Source organism: Pieris brassicae, chromosome 12 (genome assembly GCF_905147105.1).
Source record: "Pieris brassicae chromosome 12, ilPieBrab1.1, whole genome shotgun sequence".
In the NCBI taxonomy this organism is placed as follows: Eukaryota; Metazoa; Arthropoda; class Insecta; order Lepidoptera; family Pieridae; genus Pieris; species Pieris brassicae.
In genome coordinates, this window is record NC_059676.1 from 8,447,169 (window position 1) to 8,465,256 (window position 18,088).

General features: G+C 37.1%; 1 protein-coding gene across 2 annotated transcripts in view; it reads left to right on the forward strand.

Annotated features, from left to right (window-relative positions):
- The window catches only part of LOC123717038 (scavenger receptor class B member 1), a 71,119-nt gene extending 53,031 nt beyond the window's left edge, over positions 1 to 18,088 (forward strand). For both annotated transcript variants that reach the window (XM_045672791.1, XM_045672792.1), the window contains 7 exons: positions 2,821 to 3,027; positions 3,735 to 3,961; positions 12,913 to 13,070; positions 13,328 to 13,449; positions 14,903 to 15,028; positions 16,221 to 16,363; positions 16,872 to 18,088. In XM_045672791.1, the coding sequence (XP_045528747.1) occupies positions 2,821 to 3,027; positions 3,735 to 3,961; positions 12,913 to 13,070; positions 13,328 to 13,449; positions 14,903 to 15,028; positions 16,221 to 16,363; positions 16,872 to 16,983 (1,095 nt within the window). In that variant the 3' untranslated portion in view covers positions 16,984 to 18,088. The remainder of the gene's footprint in view (positions 1 to 2,820; positions 3,028 to 3,734; positions 3,962 to 12,912; positions 13,071 to 13,327; positions 13,450 to 14,902; positions 15,029 to 16,220; positions 16,364 to 16,871) is intronic.

Sequence of the window (18,088 nt, forward strand, 5' to 3'; positions counted from 1 at the left end):
GCCTTTCGAAGATTCTTATGCCACAAACACGTAATTTTTTAAATAAAAAATTGAAATTTTTCACTTAATAAAGTTTAATGATAGGTTTTAGTAAGAAATTATTAGGAAATTGTAAAGAAAAGCCGATATTCAAAATCCAAATAATTTTAATAAACTTAATTGCCCCCCTAATAAGGCGTAGGCCTCACGTCGGGAAAAACTGGTCTGGTGTTTTGAGTGCTTCACTTGCATTCTTTAAACTGAAGTACTCTTACGTCTCTTCTTAATCAAAATTGGAAACCCTTGAGTTCATTAATTCTCTAGATTGATATATTGGCCACTAACTCGCTCATACAGAGAAGGAAAACATCGTGACGCAACCGCTATGCATTATCCAAAACTCCGTGTGTGAACAGAAGGCCTATAAAGAAAAAAGTTTTGTGAGATATTACCTTAAAGGCCTCAAAATACGACGCAGTAAACTGAAGATTTTAATAACCGCCCTTACGATAAAAACATAATCCTTTAGACATGTAATCTAGGTATTCATCGACGTTAATTCTATAAAGCCTTCACTTTTGTCTCATTAAGTGAGGCCGACCAGATCGGTAAGAAAAACCTTTTAAGGTTATACTTTCCGAGGTTGTGTGAATGATTGACAATATTAACATACTACTAATGACGACGACACGGCGTAAGGTTCAAAGGAATTCGCAGTGCACCTGGTTCCATAATTTAGGAAGTTCTAGACAGTTCAAATACTGTTAAAATGTCTAAAGACGTAATATGAAGTTTACATTATATAATTATAGTAGAATGATTTATTCCTCAACGGAGGGAACTCCTTCCATATTCCCTAGACAGGATATGGATTCATTCAAGCATCGGTTAAACAGGTAACTCCTGGACAGGCGTGCCCTCCAATAGGCCATATCTCAGTTAACATTAGGTGGGATTGAGGCAAAATGTCTGTCCAGTTTTGTTTATATAAATTTTTATTTTTTTCAAATTTTAAATAATGATATAGCATAACTAAATACGCAGTATTTTTATTATTGAGACATCGAATGTAATTTGGGACTGTAAACAAAAAGCTAAGGAAATTCATGTGTGACCTAGAGTAAATTTAATATTTCCTGCTTACCGTGACGACATTTAAATTGCCGGTTTCTGTGGTCAATTATCGTGTCACTTACAATTCAGTGGCTTATTAAGTAATAATTTTACTAACTACGATGGGTACTGCGTAATATATTTATGTATTTTGTTTTATAGTTTATCAATGTCGTCTTCTATAAACACAAATTTGTTCGAAATTTGTAATACTGATACCGTATAAAACTCTAAAGAGTATAATTTTTTTCTTCCGCAACCTGTATGACGGCGTGTTTTGATTTTCTTTTAGTTTAACAAAATCAGTGGCGCTACAACAGTCGAAGTCTGGACCTCAGATTTCTGTTTGCTTCGTAATTTGTCTTTTCTCTTCACACCGTCGACTTCTTGAGTTTAGACCCTCAGATAATAAAACCAATGTCGAAAAGTTACCTGGCGCCAGCCCACGGCACGAGTGGAACTGGATGTAGTTGGCCTATGTCCAACGGTGAACAAACCAAAAAATGATAATTCAAGCATATGATAGTGCCTAAATGTTACTTTGTATTTTACTTACTGTTAAAAGTAATTTTTAGTAGTAGTATATAAATGAAAATACAATGTTCTTAATTAAGTTTTGGAAATAAAGGCTATTTACTATTATTTTTATATAAATTTAATATGATCATTTGTACCTTTTTATTAAATTTATTATACCTACTTCGTGACTAACGTATTTAGTGCAAAGCTCACCTGCGATTTCATAGAATTGGAACAAAACTATTGAGAGTACTTAAAAGTTGCAGCAAACGTGATACTACAATATATGTCGCAGCCAACTAGCTTAATTAGCCGTTCAATCGTTACTCTTAACTAAACAGCGCTGTTTAACTAGCGTCCTAAATTATATCCAGCCGTAGCATTTGTTTACAACATTTAATAAACTGGCTGGCTAACGCTTAGGCCATTTGACAGAAATAAAAAAGCTGAAATATATTTAAAATGTTTGTGTTTGTGTTCTTATGCTTACTGTTAGTGCCTCTACACTTTCCCATACTATTTTTAGTAAACTTTGGAAAACATTATCAAACTTGTTCTTTACCGAGGCTTTATTGACAGTTTGGATAGACAAGTTACGTAACGTCATCGATTTAAGTTCTTTTGCCTAGCTGTTTGAACAAATGAATATCATTCTGGCTGTCAATTGAACGGCGGATAAAAAACCCAAAATATATCATATATATATATATATATATATTTTGATATATTGTTGCATTCGTAAAATTAACTATGACGCAACAGGCTTACGATTCCACAATGAAAAACATTATAGAACACGTAGACACGTTATTATAATTATCTTAGTCTAAGCTATGTATTGGTATTTGAAGTCAACATATGACATGACATGACATATTAAACTTATTATAGATTGTAATTCATATAAAGTCGTTCTCTCTTCTATAGACGTTGTAGTTGATAAAAAAAAGACAACAGCCAGCTTTTGAGAGCCACCAACAAGCGATGTCTCCAGGCAATATGTAGTAAAGAAAAATAATTTCGACTAAAAATACATTATAGAGCTGTTATGCTAAACAACGAAGGATTTGTAAAACGTGTTTTGAATTATTTATTACTAACAAAACATACAAAATAAAAATAATAATCATCAAAAAATAACATTTCCACCTGTTGTGAATATATTTTAATGTATACAAAAGATTCTGTGATATTAATTTTCTCTTTCAGAGTGCCACCTCTCAATCGAAGCACGCGGCGCGTTTCCTCCGTCTCGCCATGGCGTCAATCATGGACATTCTGAAGATTAAGCCATTCGTAGAAGTGTCCGTTGGTCAACTCCTTTGGGGTTATGAAGACCCGCTTCTCAAACTGGCCAAGGATGTCGTGCCCAAAGAGCAGAAGCTGCCGTATGAGGAATTTGGACTATTCTATGGGGTGAGTTGGTTTTGCCTAACATTAAGGGGGAGATTTATATTCCATACAAAATTATGTAATTTTTGATGTGACTGACTGTGAATGACTATAGTCACAAAATTAAAACATGTAAAAGGAATTTGTATGGAATTCTAACTTAAAACATCCTTATAAAATAATAATAATTAAATATTGTATACATTTGACATACTGGTGCTAAAAGGCTGTAATTGTTCACTAGTCTTTGTTCACAATTCATTCAAGTTTTCGCACCTAGTACCCACTTGAGGTATATTTTTACGCTTCTTGCCAATATATTAATATATTCATTTAAAAGATCTTTTAAGTTGTTAACAGTAACTTAAAAAATACAGTAGTACAGCTATTAACCGTGATCAAATATGTACGGTTGTATTTCGTAGTTGAAGGTCGAATTGAGAAAAGCTAAAAAATTTCAATTCAGTTCATTTTACAAATAGTTTACATTAAAAAATGTGTTAATATTGATATTATTAGAATACAATTAGCTCTACGTTCGACGTTCGAGGTTGCAGGCGAAACAATAATTTGTGTAAAATGGCCGGAATGCCTATCACCTATGAAATATTGTATATTAAAAACATTTATGCCCGCCACATGAGAGTGCAGAAATTATAAATACATATATTACAGTGCAGTGCGGAAATGTTATTATATTTTTTGATATAAATATATAATAAAATCAACAGAAAAACGGAACAGCCCCGGATCCAGTAACAATGTTCACTGGCGCATCTGATATCACAAAATACGGTATCATCGAGAGATACAACCACCGTGATAGCCTTCAACATTGGGCAACAGACGAGTGTAACAGCATTGCTGGATCTGATGGGTCCATCTTCCCACCGCATATCACCAGAAACGACACTCTGAAGGTCTACGATAAGGATCTGTGTCGCCTGCTACCGTTGAAGTAAGCAATGTTTATTTTTATAATCATATTCAGGTAGTACACAGACTTTTGTTGCCCACACCAAGGGTTGTAACGCAACTGGTTTTTTATATAAATTATATGTTAAGTTTGCCACTTCACGTCCTTTTAACTTAAACGAATGCAATGTTTCCGATTTTTAATTTACATATTATAAATAACAAATAGATATACTTTACCTAGATAAAGATTCTGCCTAATGATTGCTCTTCTACAGCTGCAGATCAGTAATATATCTCTCAACTAAACTAAATAATATAAATCCTTGCCGCTTGTATCCTTGCCCTGTCTTTTTAAGTTACTTAAAGTTTCCTGTCAAGTTTGAGAGAGGCAGAAGACAGAGTCAGTGGTTGGCTGCGTATATATTAGTTGTATGTGCATGGTATTTTTTGTTTTGTTTGTCATGTGTTTTTATAAGAATTTGGACTGTGGTGTGGCCCTTTAGGCATCAAAGTTAACACACAGAGCTACCCTTAGTTTGTTTATAATGTTTAATAGAAAACAAATGATAAAACTCTGACGCTATACTTTAGATTTTCTATGTTCGAACGGTTTCTTTTAAATTGACATAACGTTGAGTTTTTACGTATAATTTGTGTTACGCGGATAGCCCGATAAAATTCACTTTTATCGAGACAATTCTATTGATATAATTGTGATGTCAAACGAAACGAGAACAATGGAATATTAGCTGATATATGGCGTAACGATATTTGAGACGATGATTGTGTAATGTGTGAACGTATGGGCGGATGTTACACCGAAGTGTACCATTCTAACATATATCCACAACTAAGCGTTGTTTAAGGGCCTATATTGTCGCACAACTCCAAAAAAGTACATTGTTTCTCTCCATTTTTTGTCATCATTACTTTAAGGATGGCAAATGGTAAAAATATATGATGAAATTGAGTAGTTCCTTTATCCATTTTGAAAGATCGATACTCGATTTAGACAAAACTAAAAAACTAATTTAAAAAGATGATACATTAAAAATAAAAAGTAAAAAGACACATAAATCACGATAATTTAAGATAAGTCTCACGTCAGTTAGTAGTTAGTAAGAAAGCTAGGGATGATTAGATATGATTTTTAAATTTACACGATTATTATTTTATCGCAAGCCAAGTAATCCATTTCAGAAAATAATGTTAAAATTACATTAATTTAATGCTTTACATAAGTAATTGTTATTACGGACCGGCGCGCCTCAGCGCTCCATTGCGTAGCACAGTTCACCCCGAGATACTGACACAGCAATGCGTGCTGGGATTAGGCCTTAAGGCAGCTTTTGCCGCTCGCCACAGTCCACCAGAAGTATTTCCGAACCAATTCGACTTAGGGTCCTTAAAGAAAAAGCAAGTGTACTTGCGAGCCTTCTTGGAATATATGTCCATGGGCGGCGGTATCACTTGACATCAGGTTAGCCTCCAACCCGTTAGCCCTCTATATAATAATTGGTTTTGCTAATTTCCTATTTAAATACTAATAGGTTTTTAGTTATGTATTTATTTTATATGATATGGGGTAAAACGAGATAAAAATCAAAAAACTTTTGTTAAAGCACTTTGGATTTTTTGAGACGGAAGCAATAAGCTATATAGTTAATGTTAACCGTAAAAATATAAATTTTGATATCTTTTAAAAGTCGAATATTCAAAAGGATTATTTGTCCATACAGCTGTAACTAATAAAAGCAAACCAAATATACAACGACAAACTAAAATAATCTTAATATTTGTCATAGTTCAACCCCACAAGGTTGTCTCATAAGGTATTATATTTCCTTTAGTGTAAGATACGGTCAGAAGCATTGTTACTGTATAACATGGTTCTTGTTACGTTCTCCATTACTGTCTTGTCTGAGACGAATGCATCATTTTCGTGTTCATTTGTATTAATTATTCGATTGCTTATAGTTATTACGACAAGCTCTGACGTTGCTGGCCGTACAGACCGATTGGTTTTGAAGCCGAGTGGCGGATTTACAAATTTTCAAGGCATTTTTGCCGCCCTTGCCACTACAATTGTCATGTCTTAGATTATTTTTAGAATGCAATTTCGTTGACCGTAATTGCACGTAAATGTCCAGTAGGACTGGCAGTTTAGGTTGGGGGTTTGGGCAAAATTTGTTGCAGAAAACCGTCATGCTGAAATCTTTTTGATTTCTATAAATTAGTCAAACAAAATTTCTCCCAAATTTGCCATCCTAGGCGCCTTACTCAACCTGTAAATTCGCCACTGCTTGGAACTATTCAATAAGTTTTACAGCACCAAATAATCACCTTTATTAGCATAATATTTGCTCTTTTTTTAATAAGTTTTGAATGGAGGTTATTTTAGATTGCTAGGCTCTATACATTTTTTGAATGTTATTATTCCAATCGAATACTCAGAGTTAACCTAAAATTAATCTAAGTAAAGCTGATTAATTATCCTACTATTGATCGACACGATTTAAAAAAAAATAAACAAGTATCTATAGTTATTGAAAATCTTATTTAAACGACTTCTTAACATATCGTATATAATATATATATATATATATATATATTGTTACGAGCTAGGGGATCGGATAGAAAATGCCGTAGATTTATTCAAGGGTTTATTTCTTGGTAAATCAATGAGGAATTTATGGGCACAAATTAACCGCAGAGATTCACTAATAACACACAAAAACACAGTCACTAATTACTTCACTTATGCACACTTCACACAGTACTTTATCACTTATATTCACTTTATTCGCACTTTATTGCTTCGGTGTTTCGCTCTTGTTATCGCATTCAAAACTAAGTGACTAGTCGCGTTTCGGCTCGCTTATATATCCCTGGGAATAATTCTAAACAATATTCGAGAACTTTCTAGGCGGGCTTGCTACTGAGTAGCGATTGCACAATTCTAGAACGTTCGCACTCTTTGTCTCTTTCGCACGTTGCTCCGTCCTTGTCGTACGGCGTTCTAGAGTGCTCGTCTAGTTTCGAGAAAGTTCTGATCTTCTCTCTCTCTCTCTCGTATCATTTCGTCCTTGTCTCACACCTAGAAAGTTCGGTCTAGAATATTCCTTCACCAAAGGGGTATAACTAGGCCTGAAAACGCCTGAAAACGGGTCTCCTGAAAACTGCACTACTCGACTACACATGTTCTGAAACCGACTGAAAAAAGGTTTCAGCTTCCTGAAAACTAGGGTAACATTATGAAAATTACAATTTTCTAATATGTGATTGACCCTCTCCTGAAACGGTCAGAAATCATATTACAGCTTGCTGAAAAGTTCTCTAACTAGTGGAAAAATCTAGAAACATTGCAGTCGACCCGTCTTCGTAACACTACCCCTTCCTTAGACATGCTCGTCCCGAGCATCATTACATCCTTTATAGGGAGCCAATCGATTTATGTGAACGACTTTCGGTTTGCTCCTTAAACCACCCACTTTCTTTATGCGATAGGTAACGTCATTTATCTTCGTGACTATCGTGTATGGACCATCCCAGTCAGCTTGAAGCTTTGGTGATTTGCCTTTTCGTTTTGTTGGGTTATGGAGCCATACTTGCGAGCCTTCTTTAAATTCTATGTGATTCGTCTTTCTGTCATACCTAATCTTCGTAGTCTCACTTATTTTACTTTGTGATGCTCGTACGTGTTCATGGATTTCGTCCAGTTTATTGCGCAGATCCGCAGCATATTCTGTAACACTCTCCGGTGTGTCAGGTGGTCGCCCAGTTACAATATCCGCTGGTAATCTAAGTTGTCTCCCAAACATGGCTAAAGCAGGAGTAACATTTGTGGTTTCATGAACCGCAGACCGGTATGACATTAGAAATAATGGAATATACTTGTCCCAGTCTTTTTGATGGTTGTCCACCAGTTTTGCCAAGTGCCTTTCCAAAGTTTGATTGAAGCGTTCCACCATTCCATCTGACTGTGGGTGATATGGAGTAGTCCGCGTCTTATGAATTCCCATTAATCGGCACAATTCTTGAAATAGTAGAGACTCAAAATTTCTTCCCTGATCACTGTGCATTTCCAAAGGTACTCCAAATCTAGAGAATACGTCATTTACAAGTATCTCAGCTACTGTAACTGCTTCTTGATTGGGAATAGGGAATACTTCGGGCCACTTCGTAAAATAATCCATAACAACCATGATGTACTTATTTCCTTTTTCTGTTAACGGAAATGGTCCAGCTATGTCAACTGCTATCCTCTCCCATGGAGCTCCGACATTGTATTTCTTCATACTCGCTCTAGTTCTCGACTGTGGGCCTTTAACAGCTGCACAAGCTTTACATTTCCGAATCCAGTCTTCTACATCTTCGCGGCAATGTATCCAATAAAATCTCTCTTTAATTTTCAAAAGAGTCCTTTTTACACCTAAGTGTCCGCCTGATGAGCCGTCATGAAACATTTCCAATATGTTGCGAATCTTGGCTCTTGGCACAACTAACTGTAGATGAGATGCATCCCCACGAGCGTTTTCCCATTTGCGACATAACACCCCATTATGGAGAACTAAGCTATCCCATTGAGCCCAGTAACTCTTGGTCGTGGTACTAGTAGATGCAACATCATTCCATCGCGGCTTTATAGCTGAAGATTTCATCCAGTCCAGAATTGGTTTAATATCAGAGTCTTGTTGTTGCTCTTCCTGAATTAATTTACCACACCAATCTGGACTAATGGTATCCGTTCTTAGTATCCTCACATGGGCAACCTCTCTACCTTCGTGTCTTGTACAATGTTTACAGTCTTCCTCACATGGCCTACGAGACAATGCATCTGCGTTCCCGTGTGCTCTACCCTTGCGATGTTCAGTAGCAAAGTCATACTCTTGCAATTGTTCGATCCATCGAGCCACTTGTCCTTCTGGGTTCTTGAACTGAAGTAGCCATTTTAAGGCAGCATGATCTGTTCTAAGACGGAACTTGCGACCTAGTAAGTATTTACTAAAATGCTGCAGCGTCTTCACAACAGCCAGTAGTTCCCTCCGAGTGACACAGTAGTTTCGTTCTGGTTTCGATAACGACTTGCTGAAGTAGGCTATTACTTCCTCGCGCTCACCTTTTACCTGTGATAGTACACCTCCGATGCCAATTCCACTGGCATCTGTATCTACCACATATTCGCCATCATGTTCCGGGTATCCTAGTATCGGAGTCGCACATAGTCGGTTCTTGAGCTCATTAAATGCAACTTCACACTCTCCATCCCATGTGAATTTCCTCTTCTCTTCAGTGAGTTTGTGAAGAGGTTTTGCAATATCCGCGAAATTTTTCACGAATCTTCGGTAGTAAGAGCATAAACCTAAGAAAGCACGGACTTCAGTTTTATCTTTAGGTACTGGCCATTCCTTCACCGCCACTATCTTCTCGGGATCTGTTCGAACTCCGTCCTGAGATATAATGTGACCCAAGTAGCTCACTTCTCTTTTAAAAAATAAACATTTCTTTGGACTTAATTTCAGGTTGGCTTTATGAAGTCTGGTGAGCACCCGTTGCAGATTCCGTATGTGATCTTCAAAATTTCTCCCAATGATGACTACATCATCCAAGTACACTAAGCAGGCTTGTCCTATCAGTCCTGACAGTACTTTCTCCATTAGTCTTTCAAAGGTAGCAGGCGCATTGCAAAGCCCAAACGGCATAACTTTAAACTGCCATAGTCCTTTTCCAGTTGAGAACGCTGTCTTCTCTTTATGACTTGGGTCTATCTCCACTTGCCAGTACCCACTTTTCAAGTCTAAAGTTGTAAACCATTTTGCCCCACTTAAGGTATCCAAGGTGTCATCTATTCTAGGTAAGGGGTAACTGTCCTTCTTTGTGATATCGTTAAGACGACGGTAGTCGACGCAGAACCTTAAACTGTTATCCTTTTTCTTGACTAAAACGACTGGAGAGCACCAAGGGCTGGAAGATGATTCGATGACATTATGGTTTGACATTTCCGCAATCATCTTGTCTATATTTTTTTCATATGCGACAGGTACTCGTCGCGGTCGCAAACGTATCGGTCTTTCGGTTCCAGTCTCAATTCGATGTTTAACTACACCTGTCCTTCCTAGATCTCCATCGTGTGTAGCAAACATGTCTGAAAATGACTTTAATAGTTCCTTTGCTTTCAACATTTCTCCTTTCGACAAGGTTTCCTTACAGCCCTCTAATACTTCTTGAACTATATCTCGTTTACTAACTGTACTATTTTCAGTGATAGATCTATAGACGTCGTACCCTCCCTTCAATGTATTACCTTTTAGAGAAACTACCTCATCTCTACACTTGAACATTCCTTTTTCTAGATCTATCTTACATTTATAGAACTTCATAAAGTCCAAACCGATTATACAGTCATCTACTATGTCAGCAAGAACAACTTTATGTCTGTATGATCTTCCCCCAATCTTGAAGGTAGCGATACCTTCCCCTCGAACGGTTATGTGCTGACCAGTAGCTGTAAGGAGCTCTACATTTCCACCAGAAAGGCTTTTGTAAAATGACTTCAGAAGTTGGTATCTAATTACTGTCCGGGAAGCTCCAGTATCAAGGGTTAACTCACACCTACATCCGTTTACTTCTCCGTCGATAACAATGGTATTCCCATCCTGAGTTTGAGTGATCATAACTTTTGGGGCCTTCCTTACAGAACCGGCCAGCACCCGCCCCGTGGTCCTGGCTTCTACTCGTTTCCCTGCCGCTGTTCAGCGGCAGTCACACCCGCTGCTTCCGGTTCCCCACGTCTAGTCTTTATTTCGCCTCTGAGATCTTTTTTAGGGCATGAAAACCTCATATGCCCTATTTCCCCACAGAGGTAACAGGTGGGTCCACGTTGGGTACTTGGTTTTTCCGTGACAGCCCTAATGCGGTTAGGTCGATGATCCTTGCAAAATGCTTCCACCTCCAACGCATGGGCAAGAGCATCCTTAATTTCCTTATGGTGACCGAGGTTCACAGCCATTCGAATTTCACGGTCTCGAATACCGTCGACAAAAGCTTGAACCAGCATCTTGTCTGCAACATCTGGTGAGGATGCGTAGGCCTTCCTTACCAGCTTCTCTATTTCAAGTCCCCATTTTTGCAAACTTTCATTTGTCTGCTGTATTCTATCTTTCAATTGAGCCCTGTAAACGTGCTCTAAATGTGCGTCTCCATACCGTGATTCCAGGGCATCTAGCAGTTGCTTCAACGTCACCTTACCTTTCTTGGTATCTAATATGGAGAGGGCTTCGTCTCGCAATCCCAGAATAAGGGCGGTAACTGCTTGATCGTCAGTCCACCCGTTTGACTGTGCTACAGTCTCAAATTGAAGCTTGTACGCGCCCCAAGAAGATGTACCATCAAAGGGAGGCACTTTCACATTTCCAGGTGGTGCTACAGTCGTGACAACACCAGAGGTCTTCAGGCATTGGATTTCATTTTCTAATCCAAGGATACGTTTATCCTGCTTGGATTCCAAATTCTCAATCTTTTCATCTACCTGTATTTTCAGGTCACAAAGTTTTTCTCCTATACGGCGAGCCTGCTCCTCTTGACGTCGTGCCTGCTCCTCTATCATGCGACGTGTCTGAGCCTGTTCTTCCATCATTTGGCGTGTATGTTCGTCTTGACGGCGTGCCTGTTCTTCTTGACGGCGTGCCTGTTCTTCCATCATTTGTTTTGTCTGTTCTTCCTGACGGCGTGCCTGTTCTTCTTGACGGCGTGCCTGTTCTTCTTGACGGCGTGCCTGTTCTTCTTGACGGCGTGCCTGTTCTTCCTGACGGCATGCCTGTTCTTCTTGCCGGCGTGTCTGTTCTTCAATCATTTGGCGTGTCTGTTCTTCCTGACGGCGTGCCTGTTCTTCCTGACGGCGTGCCTGTTCTTCCTGACGGCGTGCTTGTTCTTCCATCATTTGTCGTGTCTGTTCTTCTTGACGGCGTGCCTGTGCTTCCATCATTTGCTGCAGAGCAAGGAGGATGTTGCCATCGTTACTTTCACCCATCCCGCGGTTTGCATCGAAACTTTGTCGCCGGGCGGCGTCGCGTGCTGATTGCGCCCTTGTCTGCACTCCCTCCGCAGCTGAAGACTCTGCCACAGACTCCTCTTGATTCTCCCTTGGAGTAATTGGCATGTTTCTATCCCACTTCTGACACCAAAATGTTACGAGCTAGGGGATCGGATAGAAAATGCCGTAGATTTATTCAAGGGTTTATTTCTTGGTAAATCAATGAGGAATTTATGGGCACAAATTAACCGCAGAGATTCACTAATAACACACAAAAACACAGTCACTAATTACTTCACTTATGCACACTTCACACAGTACTTTATCACTTATATTCACTTTATTCGCACTTTATTGCTTCGGTGTTTCGCTCTTGTTATCGCATTCAAAACTAAGTGACTAGTCGCGTTTCGGCTCGCTTATATATCCCTGGGAATAATTCTAAACAATATTCGAGAACTTTCTAGGCGGGCTTGCTACTGAGTAGCGATTGCACAATTCTAGAACGTTCGCACTCTTTGTCTCTTTCGCACGTTGCTCCGTCCTTGTCGTACGGCGTTCTAGAGTGCTCGTCTAGTTTCGAGAAAGTTCTGATCTTCTCTCTCTCTCTCTCGTATCATTTCGTCCTTGTCTCACACCTAGAAAGTTCGGTCTAGAATATTCCTTCACCAAAGGGGTATAACTAGGCCTGAAAACGCCTGAAAACGGGTCTCCTGAAAACTGCACTACTCGACTACACATGTTCTGAAACCGACTGAAAAAAGGTTTCAGCTTCCTGAAAACTAGGGTAACATTATGAAAATTACAATTTTCTAATATGTGATTGACCCTCTCCTGAAACGGTCAGAAATCATATTACAGCTTGCTGAAAAGTTCTCTAACTAGTGGAAAAATCTAGAAACATTGCAGTCGACCCGTCTTCGTAACAATATGTTATACATAATTTATTTACATCACAGATACTTGAAGGATGTAGAGTCAGCTGCTGGTGTCCAAGGTTTCCGGTTTACGCCGCCAGAGGACGTTTTCGCCAATAACGACTACAACAAGTGTTTCTGCCCCAATGGCCCACCATGTGCGCCTAACGGACTATTTAATGTGTCTCTCTGTCAATACGGTATGTTTGATATGTCTTAAAATAACCGGGACTTCTCAGCCTTTAACTCGTAAATATCATTATTTTTATATGAAGTTCAATAATTAAGTGAATTTATGTAACTGGCACAAAGAAAGCCATTTCCAAAGTTCCGTTTAGTGGATTTACTGTAACAAATGCATGCCTTAAATATAGAATAAATCTCGTAGGTATGTCTTTGGAAAACACGAGAAAAAAAACGTTAGAAAAAAAGTTTTATATATTGGTGAATATTTCAGATTCCCCTATAATGCTCTCGTTCCCTCATTTCTACTTGGCGGATGAGAGTTTCCGTGACGCAGTGGAAGGGATTTCCCCACCGGAACCGGAAAAGCATAGACTATATATCGATGTGCAGCCTGTGAGTATTTATTCATCTTTTCTACTCAATTACCTGTCACTTATGGTTCTGAAACCTGGCTCATTAGCAAGAAGAACGAGCTGGCCTTATTTTCGAGCGGAAGGTTCCTAAAATAATTATTGGCTGTTTGCGACGCCAGCGTTTGGCGTATTCGTTTCAATGAAGAACTTATAGCATATAATGCCAACATCGTCATAAAATGGAACAGGCTCAAGTGGATGGGACAAGTGCACCGAATGGTGGATGATATAACCCCAAGGTTCTTACTGTGCTCACTGCCTGGTGGCAAGGGAAAATCCGGAGTTGGGAAGGACCTTGTAAGTTGGACGTAATAAGCACGATATAGATTTCGATGGCGAATTATAATTGCGGAGGCTAAGGCCCACAAGGTGATGAGGAGTCATTGATGTCAGGATGATTATGTTATAATAATAATAAAAAAGCCCATTTATTTCCAACGAGCTGAAATAACATTTTTATCTTATAACCACTCATCTAAAGCTATGTTATTGGAAGGGAAAGAGCCTCCTCTAGAGTATTTCATTTGTTATACAGCGACACGTTCTGAAATTCCTGTGAAGTTTATAATGCGTCTTTTATGTTTTTTCTTGATCAGAAATCCAACCCCGTACAATCCAGGCGTTTCTCTATTAAAGGATATAATTATCACGTTCTTCAATATTTCATTCCAATTTCCTGACTTCCGCTATACCAAGAATGTGTATTTCTATTTTTTGTAGTGAGTCTATTAATTCTATGTATCTTATCATTAACCCTAATGATCTGACATTAAATCTACCAATTTTTAGAGTTTCATTTTTTATTTTATCTTGAGGGTTATGCTCTCTTTACCCCAAGGGACCAGCTGGCTTGGGGGAGTTTTTATTCGGCTTAGTTTTTGTATGTTGTTTGTGTAGTTGTCGTTTTTCCGGTTGCTGGCAGGTTTTAGTTGCTATTTATTACTTTTCTTTTATTGAGTTGCTTCTAGGACGGGACATAAACTCAAATGCGTTGTTTGTAGCCGTTTTCTTATAGCTTTCTGAGGAGGGTAGTTCGCTTGATCTGGACTCCTAGTTGGGTGAGAAGGATCATTATGTTATTTATCCTCAAACAGAGACAAAAGAGTACTTTGAAACACTGCCATTAGACTAATTTAGTTTTTAATAATGGTGGATAACTGGCAACACCTAAACATACGTATATTTTGATCTGTGGCCTAAGACAAAATCACTTTTCGACAGGCGTGATCCAATCACGCCATACGAATTTGTATGATAATGGTCACGCGACGAAGCATGAGTTATTCCCATTCGATGATTTTGTCTTAATCATCTGGAAGAAGTTGTTAAGAATAAAAGATTTTATATCTTGACATTTCAATACTTAAAAGTGTTAGGGTTCCTATTTAATTTACTTAAAAACATAAAAATTCTTTTACTATGTCCTTTTTCAGGAAATGGGTACCGCAATGCAGGCGCGTGCGCGTGTCCAGATAAACTTGGCTGTATCACAAGTGGTTGATATAAAGCAGGTCGCCAACTTCCCGGACATCGTTTTTCCTATACTGTGGTTTGAGGAGGTAAGAATACGATTTCGTTTTATAATATCTATATTTATTTTTGATATGTGCGGAGGTGTCATAGAGCATAAATTTGCCCAGAGAAATGTGCATTCTGTTTTCCATTAATCGGATGGGACGGATGTTATTTATTTAATAAACATTAATTATGAATTGAAAGAAAACACTTTTTTACCGGATTGAAGCTATGTATTATTATAAACTTATAATTATTTTACATAATTCTAAATCTTTCCGACGTTTCGCGTGCTTCACAGCGTGCGTGGTCACGGTGAATGAAGACAAAAGGTGTTGAATGTCAAAAAGTATCACAGCTGTAGAGAAAGTTGTATTATCTGTATTTATTTCCCCGGAGTTGATATCGACTCAAAGATCATCGGTTTTTGTGTCACGGTGTCCTATAAGGTTACATAGCTTCAATCCCGTAAAAAAGTGTTTTCTTTCAATGTGTAAAAGCTATGTTAACAAAAGACAATACTACATTAATTATGAAATTTAAAATTGAGGTTTTGGGTTTATTTAGGGCATACAAATATGGCGCGGTTACGCTTTTTTATTTTGATTTAGATTAATTTTTGTAATTGTATTATTTTTTAGTAAAATTATAAATTTTTAGTAGTAATTACTTTATGTAAAGAGATCGTTTGTTAACGATACGACCGCCTGTTGCATCCCTAATAATTTATTTAATTGCAATGTTACATAGTTTTAATCATTCTGAATCAGACTTCAGTTTTCTATTTCTAAAATTTCAACAAAATATATCAAACTTCAGGTTTCCCAAAAAGCTAATATACAATACCTGAATATAGTAAAGCCTAGAAGTAACTTTGCATATATCCAAACAAAGTTTATTATCCTATTTACTTGAGGTTTTTAATGTTTTAACGGTTGTAATTAGAGAGAGACTTACCCCTAATTGACACAAAGTATTGAGTTAGTCTATGGCGATGTTGCCATATGAATACTATATTGTTATGAGTTGATATCAAAAATTAAGCGACTAAATTAAGTTCAGAAATTAATATCCAATCGTTATGTTTTGCGCACGAGTGTAAATAATTTAAAAACGTGATAAAACTTATATTGCCGTAATAGTATACATTTCGTCTAAGACATCTTGATAACTAAATATCATGTGAAAATATTTTATGTTATTACCAAAGACAATGTTTAACATTTTTTTCTACAGGGAATAGATGAGTTGCCAGACCAAGTGTCATCGCTCCTACGTTTAGCCACTAAGGTCCCGCCCATTGCCCGTCTTGTACTCTCGTGGGGTTTGTCAGCACTGGGAGCACTGCTGATTCTTCTCGCTGTCACTTGTCTTATACGGTGAGTATACATTCTAAGTAATTAAAGTTTTGATAAGAAAACAAAAAAATACAAACTTTTTTGTTAAGTTTTTATTATCTAGCCACATATATGCAAACTAACTTAAAGATATACATAACAGTACAGAACATTATTTTTGTTTTGTTTTTCGGAATAGACATTGAGTGATTAGTGACTTGAGAATAGGGTTTGACGTTACATTATGACACCAATATTCAAATACTTTTAAATTTTACTTATTATCTTTATAAAAATCTATTAAAACTAATAACTACTAACGACATTGGCATCTGCTTCAAATGTAAGCTGATATGCTTTGTCATAGAGATCACGTTCAATACAGACTATATTTATTGATAGGAAAAATAAAAAAGATAAAAAGAATTTCGGTAGTTTTTGTCTGTATTCACATCATAAAGTAAGAATGAGACGCACGCAACGTTATACCTCTGTGTAATCGGTTGTGGTAGTTTATGTTTACTTACCCTATACATTATAAACATTTCAGATCATCACATCGTCAAAGCACGCTAAGACTAGAAGGGCACGCAGTGGCAAAACCACCTCCCGCCAAAACGCCGAGTAAAGAACAAAATGGTTACGAACTCAATAGGAGATAATAGACAACTGGTAGAATAGATGCGCCACGCCGGGGGGGAGCTGTCAACTGTCAAATTAATAAATTGTTTTCATGTTAATTTGTTAATAGTATGTTTTCAGCCATTTAATTTGTCAGCGTATTGAAGTAAGTCATCATTAAAAATAGTCTCTCTCGTTGCTGTGGTGAATTAATTTTAATTTTTGATTTAGTGTTGCCAGGTGCAAAAACATCGATGAAACGAAATTAGTTATTGCTTATAAATTTCAAGATAGTTTCAAAATATATAGGATTACCGCAATAGCCACAAATAATTATCGTTTAATTTTAAGCGTATTCCCATATACTTTTTTAATTGAATCCCTCTAGAACATATAATGAAGGCATATTTTACTTTCAAATTATTCTAGGCTCTATTACTTTAGGACGATATGTGATAATTATCATCCATTGGTGTTATTTGAACAAATAATATTTTATAAATTTCAACTCGTAGGTGTAAATAATCTCTGGGGCGTGGGTTGCCATTTTACGTTTTTAACCATGATTAAAGGAAATTTTATGAATAATTACCGTTAGTTGCTAGTCTTCGGATTCGTCCTTTTAGGTATACTATTTTACCATTTTACTTAGCGTCTGTCGGTATGGTATAATGTATATTTAGTTTTAATTATATATGACATCACAATTGTATGTGCTATTTTTGACCGAATTACCGATCTATTTTAATTTACTTTGATTTTCTAAACTATTTCAATATAAAAATTTGTTGTTGAATTGGTGGGGATATTTTATTATTCAAACAATTTTGTATCTATTCTTAAACGCGCTCCAACTCTAGTATTAAGTTGTTTAATGATTTGAAAACTTTACAAATTATTACTCTTAATGTGAATTTTAAGTAAATGTATTTTGAATGGAAGCATTGTGAAAAATAACAACGAACACAACTACACACTAAAGACTGATTGTTCCGTCCATGTTCTCAAAGATTCACCAATGTTGCCATTCAATTTTACCAACGATTTTGCTCAAATTTCGGGACTTAATTAGTTATTTCTCTGTATATGTGAACGTTTAAAATTGTGAGTAGTGTAAATAAATAAAGGTGTAAGATTTATAAAACA